Genomic DNA, 7,103 nt, shown 5'->3' on the forward strand with positions numbered 1-7,103 from the left:
TCATCGAATTGTTTCACAGTGAGGCCACAGCCTGATATTAGGCATGCGAAGCTGCCTAGGCATTCTTGTGGTCTAAACCATCCAGTTCCTCCAGTACGTGAACTTGCTGGCTTACTTTGCCATGCCTGAACGCTCAGTCGAATATCTTGACTTCACTAGATATCGGCAATGGTCATGATCTAGTGCTGAATGAAGCCAACAGCTTTCGCTGAGACTCTGAGCTTCGAATCTCACCATACTGGCGAATGCTATAGCAATTCAATGGCTCAACCGCCTGACCAGCCCAGTGCTGAGTTCCAGGCTGCCAAAAAAGGCTTCCTTGCCACCCTTTCTACGGCCGAACGGAACCAGTTCTCAGCACTCTGCGACCAAACCTCACCAGAACAGCTCCTGGACTCTATAACGCCATTCTCTCGTCACTTCGAGAAGAAGCGATGGGCTCAGTTGATTTCCAAGATCCAGATCTTCACTGAAGTACTGAAGCCTTATTTTGACGTCATCAACATCGTTGTATCCTCCCATCCTTAAGTGACAGCCATAGTTTGGGGCGCATTCCGCCTCGTACTGCAGGTATGGAGCTCCAAGAGCTGCGAGAGTAGCCGAAGCTGACATGAGTCTGTTGAAAGATAGCCGGCAATTTCACCTCATTCTTCGAGAAGCTAGCCAGCTTGTTAGCAGATATCAGTCGCACGTTTCCACGATTCAAGGATTTGGTTGGTCTACTTACGGATAAAGCTCCCGTCTCACATCGGATACGGTCGATTGTGATAGACTGTAACAAGGATCTCTTTCAATTGCTCTGCTCAGTCGCTTTGGTGTTCACCAAGAAAAATGGAAGTGAGTTCTCGAATATTTCCATTACATAAAAGATTTTCGAATTGTTGATTTCCTATCAGCTATAAAGCGAACCCCAGTTGTGATCGCACAACTTATGTGGCAGCCGTTCTCGGTAAAGTTCGAGAATATCAAGAAAAGATTCGAGTGCCATATGAATATGGTGGCCCAGGAGACGGAGCTTCTTCAACTTCATAAAACAACGAAAACCAATGAAGCTTTAGCACGCCAAGAATATGAGCGTGCAAATTCACTGTGTGATCCGGAATCTGGAGCGTGGCTGTTCAACTCTCACGAGTTTTCCACCTGGCAGAGATGGACTTCGGAGGTGCGAATGCTTTGGATAAAAGGTGAGTAATATGGACGACTTCATGCGTAGCTAAACGAATTGTATATCCGGACGCTTTAGCTTACTAGGAATTTTCCAGGCAAGCCAGGCTGCGGCAAATCTGTCTTGGCCAGCAACATCGTCGAGAACCTGAGTGCATCAACCAATGGAGGTGCAGTGGTACTTGAAGCGCTTTACTTCTTCTATAATTCGAACCATGGACTCAAGTCCATGGTTTAAATGTACAGATCCTTACTAGCTCAGATAATCGACAGTCGCTTTGAACCCAAGAAAGCGGAAACTTCGATTGAGTACGCCCTCTCGAGTGGTCAAAAGGGCCAGATTCGGGCGTCTCCTTTCATCATACGAGACCTGTTCTTCATTCTTCTCGGGAATTTTCCCAACTTCTACGTCGTCGTCGACGCCATCGATGAATGCGAACCTGGTGACAAGCATGAGGGAAACGAACAGGCATTGCGCGAAGAGTTACAGATACTCTATGACGGCATTGTCAACGCCGGCGTCAAGTTAGTTGTACTGAGTCGTCCCAGTGTCTGGGGACTGTCGAACCTCTCTACCATGTCACTCATTCAATCTCTCCACATCATTTCAGCATTGCTCTCGGAGAATTTGAAGCGATACTGTCACAAGGGTTTGCACAACCTCTGCGGCGACGGCTTTCTCCCACCCATGGACGCTACATCTTTGAGGGAACTCTGCAATACGCTCGTTATGGGGGCCGATGGGATGTTTCTTTGGGTGCGTCTTATGTTCTCCTACCTTCGATCTCCGGGACTGGCCCCTCCGCATCTTGCTGTCACTATACGACTACAAGCAATTAGGAACCTGCGTTATCCAGAAACGCTTGACCAGGTTTATTGCCGAATACTCGGCCTTTTTGGGGCGATGCCAGACCATAGGCGTCAGTTAGCAATGAATCGCAAGAGATAGTTGACGAGTTTACTGCTTTCAGCGAGACTATACTCTTTGCTTGCTCAAGTCTTGTTGAGCTCAGCACCATAAGCTCTCAACACCATTACCGTTTCATCTATGCCACCACGTCTGAGTTCTTCCTTTTTCGACTGGATTCTACGGGCTGCTCGGGCTTACACCACATGCAGCTATCGGTGAGGCAGTATTTCCAGATTTGCGAGTCAGAAACGGAAATGGAACTCGGCGTCACCTGCTTGCGGTATCTACTGACTTTCGTGCCGGCGAGACCCCTATCCGGTAACATCCTAGAGGCCGCAAATCGAGACGAAGTGTCCCAGAAGTATCGCTTTGCTGCCTATGCTAGCGCTTTTTGGACAGCTCACCTCAAACATGCCAAAGTTTTTCGGTGCTGTGGTCTTTCAAGTTTTGAGGGCAACATAGCCACCTTCATGCAAATAGTCCGGCAGTTCCTGGTCTCACAGCTCAAGGTGAACAGCTGAATCGAGCTGGTGTACCTCCTAGGAGATCCTGCAACCAACGATAGCCAACACCGGAACCTCCGACAGTCGATACCGAACACCCCTGGGCAAGAAGGATACCCCCACTTCGGATCGGATTTTATTGAGTCTCTAACCAGACTGTCACAAAACTTGAAAATACTCGAAGGACAATGGGGAGTTGCTCTGCGAAAAGAACCCCATCAGATCTGGAACGATGTCACAGCCTTTTCCCCCAGTGTTTTTTTTTCCAAGTAGACGACAGCGACGACTGTGAGGCACATTGGACTCGACGATCCGTTAGACTCATCACAAAGTGCCAAGCCTCTGGCTACCATCTCAACGTCCGATCTGACGCAGTCGTTTGTAGCCAAACTAAGCATCTGGCCTTCCAGGTGAGTGTAGAAACATCCACCCGAAAACGAGTCAGGGGCAAGCATTAACTTTTGGCAGAGAGTTCGATCTTTCCTGGTCGAAGGTGGCCGCAATGGGCAAATGCTGCAGTGGGTGGACCGCAAGATATCAGCTATAGGGACACGTCAACTAAGTTCCCGCGGCTTCTCCACGAATATAGCATTCGGTTGGATGACAAGGAGGTCTGGCTGCAGGCAAGACACTTTCTGCAGAAGCCGCGCACGTCCGGATGGCTCGATGATGAGGAAGAAGCCGAAGAGAAATTGCAACTGGCATTTCCAATACTCGTATCGCGTCACGACTTCAACACATTCGTGATCCTCCGGACACTGTACAAGCTTGTTCGGGTTGGAGACTCACCGGGTGAGGTCAGGTTTGACTCCTTTGTCATCCCTATCGACTTCAATGACCAACTGGCATCAAGATGGTCGTCCGAACATTCCGGTCCAAGGCATATAATGCCATCTAACGTCGGTTACAAGTATGGATTCGAGTTTGGATACTAGGACCAGTACCTGCTTTACTGGGACACCACCTCACTGGATGTGACGCCAAAAGGCGGGAAGGTGGCCAAATCTCTCGCGGTATTTGAACTATCGTTTTTCGAGAGCAAGCCGCTTGTCTGTTTCATAAACAGTCTGCTATGCAATGCTGGCTCGGCCTACTTCGCAGCCTGGAGTTCACATCCGACGCTTCCCATATTGGCTATACACGGGGCTAGTAGCTGCAGGACATCTCTATGGAGCTTTCCCGGCGGTAATAAATATCCTGCCTCTCCGTTCCAATCTTCCGCATGGTAATAAAAGTTCTAACAAAGAACAGATGACTCCGAGTCGACCAAATTGCCAGGTCGGAGAAAGCTTCGAGGACTCAGCTTTTCGAGCTGTGGGAAAAACCTCATTCTGGACAATGTCGACGATGAATATCCGTATGTCCATTCGATTGCCGACTTTCAAATATACAAAAATTTGGGACAGACTCTCCAAAAGGGGAAGGCTCGAGATCCGCAACTCGCAACAGCAGTGACGGAGCAAGATTTACGCCATGGCACATCAATCTGCTTGGGCAGCGGTACTCTGCATTCGCAGCAGATGCAGCAGTACACCGACAACGAGGGGAAGGCGATCGTCCAAGGCCTCCAAATTAACCAAAGCACTGTCACTACCCTGGAGGTCACACAGTGGAGTGGCGATGGGGAGGCGACCACGCAATCACTCGTATCTCTACCAGCCGTGGAAAGCGCGAAATATCTGGGAGCCAGCATCAAAATCCCAGAGACGAGCACGGAACGTTTGCAAGTCGTCCTGAATAAGAACCCGAGGCCTCTCTACAATATGCGGGACGAGCCGGACAGACACTTTCCAGCACTGATTGTCAAAGACCAAAGAGCTATTCCTAAGGGGAAAAAGCGTCAGATCGAAGGGAAGGATGACCAAGTTGACGAGGCCGAAGTGACGAAATATCGGAGGTTTGATGAGATGGAGTGAGTATCAAGATAGTACCCAAATGGCTGACTATCACAAACGTCTTGGGTCCGGGTTGTGAAATATAACGGTACATGGATATTCCAAAGAACTAGCAGGTTATCTCCTCCATTACTTGGGAGACACTACAGGAGCCTATAAAGCGGCGGAATCAACGCGATGCTTTCCCATCTGACATCTATTATGAAGCCCGAAAAACGTCAGACATAGAGCTGAATATGCATCACTATATCAGGCACGGAGCTTGCAATACGAGGCGCTGCTTGGCACTCGGTTGATTCGCAGATGTCAGTAGCTTATATACTGGTTATTTTTCGCGTGGTCCAGAGTGCAAGTCAGCAGCAGTAAGCATTCAAAGGACGATGTCCAAGCAGGACCCACGGGACAGTGGTGGGCGGTGCCAGGACTTGACTGAGACGTGTAAGATGGTTACACGATGTACTTAAGATCTCGTGTGCACTATCGCCGAAGATGCTGTTACACGTAATGCTGCGTTACATCAAAGATCGCCCCTTAAACTAGCAGCAGCAGATCGTGCCAATGGGAGCCTGATGATGGGCTCTTATTATTTTTAGCTGAGCCATCCGTAATGAAGCTGATCCTGACAAATACAGGCATTCGTATTGCACGACTGCAGCCCCGCTAGTGCGGCTGGCCGCCTCCAGTATACCTGTATGGCCATGAGTAATCGCCAGGTCAGATTCGACAAAGAGCCCTCTCTTCAGCTTGCGTGTCAGCTGTGCACATATTACAAGATTTTGATCAAGATTCCGGGAAGTCGTACGTCGAAGAACGAATACGAGATGTAACCTGCCAATCCACGATGTTTGTCCATGCCGACATGGTGGCAATGGCCTTACCACATAGGGGGGTCATGGAACGAGTGGCGCGACGGAACGGGGGATGACTAAGACCGATGGAGATAGAAACAGCTGCTAAGAACCGAAAGGGCGTGATATAAAAGGACCTGGCATCTCGGTGGTTTGATAGGAACCTTTGATGGACAGCACCACATCATCTCCAGCGAAACAACCTACTACTCCGCAACAGCAAGACCGCAACAGCCCAACAGCTATAGCATCAAGCCAGCACCATGAAGACTACCACTGCGCTCGCACTCGTCTCCGCCGTTTCCGGCGCGGTCATCGAACAACGTCAGACTCCGACCCCCGAGTTCGATGTCACCAACTTTTCGGCCAACTGCCAGCCGCACAGCGTGCTCTGTTTGTAAGCGAGTCCATGTTTCCGCATCAACCTCTCTGTTTTACCTTCTTGCCCATCCAGAAGACGTGCCGTGTTCAGCTTCTATACTAACACCCTTTCTCTCGATCGCCAGCTTCAGCTTTAACGTAGCCACGACGACGACGCCGGCGTCCGCGACGAGCTGCAGCATCACGGTGCAGGGGCCGGACTTTCTGCCCGCGGTGGGGCTGACGGGATGCGAGGACTCGCGGTTCAGCTGGTCATTTGAGCCCCGCGACGGCGGCGCGCACGCCGTCACCGTCAACTGGGAGTCGGCGCCGAGCTTCAACCAGACCGGGTCCCACCTCGTCCAGCCGGCGGACGTCGTGCGCGAGGACCACGGCAGCGTCGTCACCGAGCGCTACGTCGGCCCGGCGTCGTTTGTCATCAGCCCCCTGCAGTCGATTCCCTAATTTCTTCAATGAAGGGCCGGACTTACTGGGACAGCACTTGGGACACGATTTCCTAGAACATCGGAGAGCGAGGAAGAAAGGGAAAAAGTATGGGACTTGGGATTAAAGAGGAGAACAGGGATCAGGAGCCGAAGGATAGGAGCCCATGTTCTTCGACGTTCTTGACAGATCATGCCAATTGATTTCCGGTTACCCCAACGCTACATAACCCCCCGAAAGAATCTCGTCGCATTGGTGACAACATATGTGGCTTTTGACTAAAAACAGCCTTACATGGCCCTTTACCGTCTCACCGCCATTGTCCATGTGTACTTGGGAAATGGATGCGATTTGCATACCGAACAGCATCATATTCGGTTCCGTAGCCTCCAAGAGGAAAGAACGCCAATACGACAAGCTGGTCTCGGAGCCGATTCCAAGATCCGGCTCGTAGATATGGAACGTGCAGACTGCCGGTTGCGAACCTGTCTACCTACTCTATGGGTGTAGCGTGTAGTGTGTAAATGGATAATATCCGACGGAGCTCTTGCACCGGAAGTTGATGGACGTCGAGGTAAGATCAGGAAGAGCACGTGCGGCTGAAACAGACGGTTCCTTGGGTAGTCACCCTGGGGAAACCTTATCCAGGGTTGAAACCTTCGAATCCGATGTTTGCCCGTCACGTGTAGTCCCAGAGAAGCACATTCTCGAAGTTGATTGATGGATCTGGCAGTTAGCCCAAACCTTCTTACGTCTTCGTCCAAATGGAATTGCATGGGACGGAAGCCTTGCACCTTATGACTTGTTTCTCATTTCTAGAACTCTTGACAATGTAACATGATAGTTGTGCTATGCCCCCATCTTTATCTCATCTCCAACCGGGCCTGAGTATCAGTATGTACCATCAACGAACGGGCAACTTGCTTTGGAGAAACCGAGGCCCCGCTCACACAAGAGCCGACCTTCTGCCTCCTTTGCT

General features: G+C 50.4%; 2 protein-coding genes across 2 annotated transcripts; both read left to right on the forward strand.

Annotated features, from left to right (window-relative positions):
* Positions 1 to 261: 261 nt before the first annotated feature.
* Positions 262 to 4,493, forward strand: PG994_008407 (uncharacterized protein; the record flags this gene model as incomplete). Its single annotated transcript, XM_066859816.1, has 9 exons — positions 262 to 474; positions 941 to 1,184; positions 1,263 to 1,342; positions 1,427 to 2,035; positions 2,083 to 2,501; positions 2,555 to 2,583; positions 2,897 to 2,987; positions 3,167 to 3,487; positions 3,824 to 4,493. 9 exons carry the CDS (start codon positions 262 to 264, stop codon positions 4,491 to 4,493), a joined length of 2,676 nt encoding a protein of 891 aa, XP_066715303.1.
* A 1,090-nt stretch (positions 4,494 to 5,583) lies between these two features.
* Positions 5,584 to 6,145, forward strand: PG994_008408 (hypersensitive response-inducing protein; the record flags this gene model as incomplete). Its single annotated transcript, XM_066859817.1, has 2 exons — positions 5,584 to 5,717; positions 5,827 to 6,145. The coding sequence occupies 2 exons, from the start codon at positions 5,584 to 5,586 to the stop codon at positions 6,143 to 6,145; spliced, it is 453 nt and encodes a 150-aa protein (XP_066715304.1).
* Positions 6,146 to 7,103: the final 958 nt, after the last annotated feature.

This window comes from Apiospora phragmitis (genome assembly GCF_038363925.1).
Source record: "Apiospora phragmitis strain CBS 135458 chromosome Unknown utg000007l:2111988.0-4706623.0:1.0-2598199.0, whole genome shotgun sequence".
In the NCBI taxonomy this organism is placed as follows: Eukaryota; Fungi; Ascomycota; class Sordariomycetes; order Amphisphaeriales; family Apiosporaceae; genus Apiospora; species Apiospora phragmitis.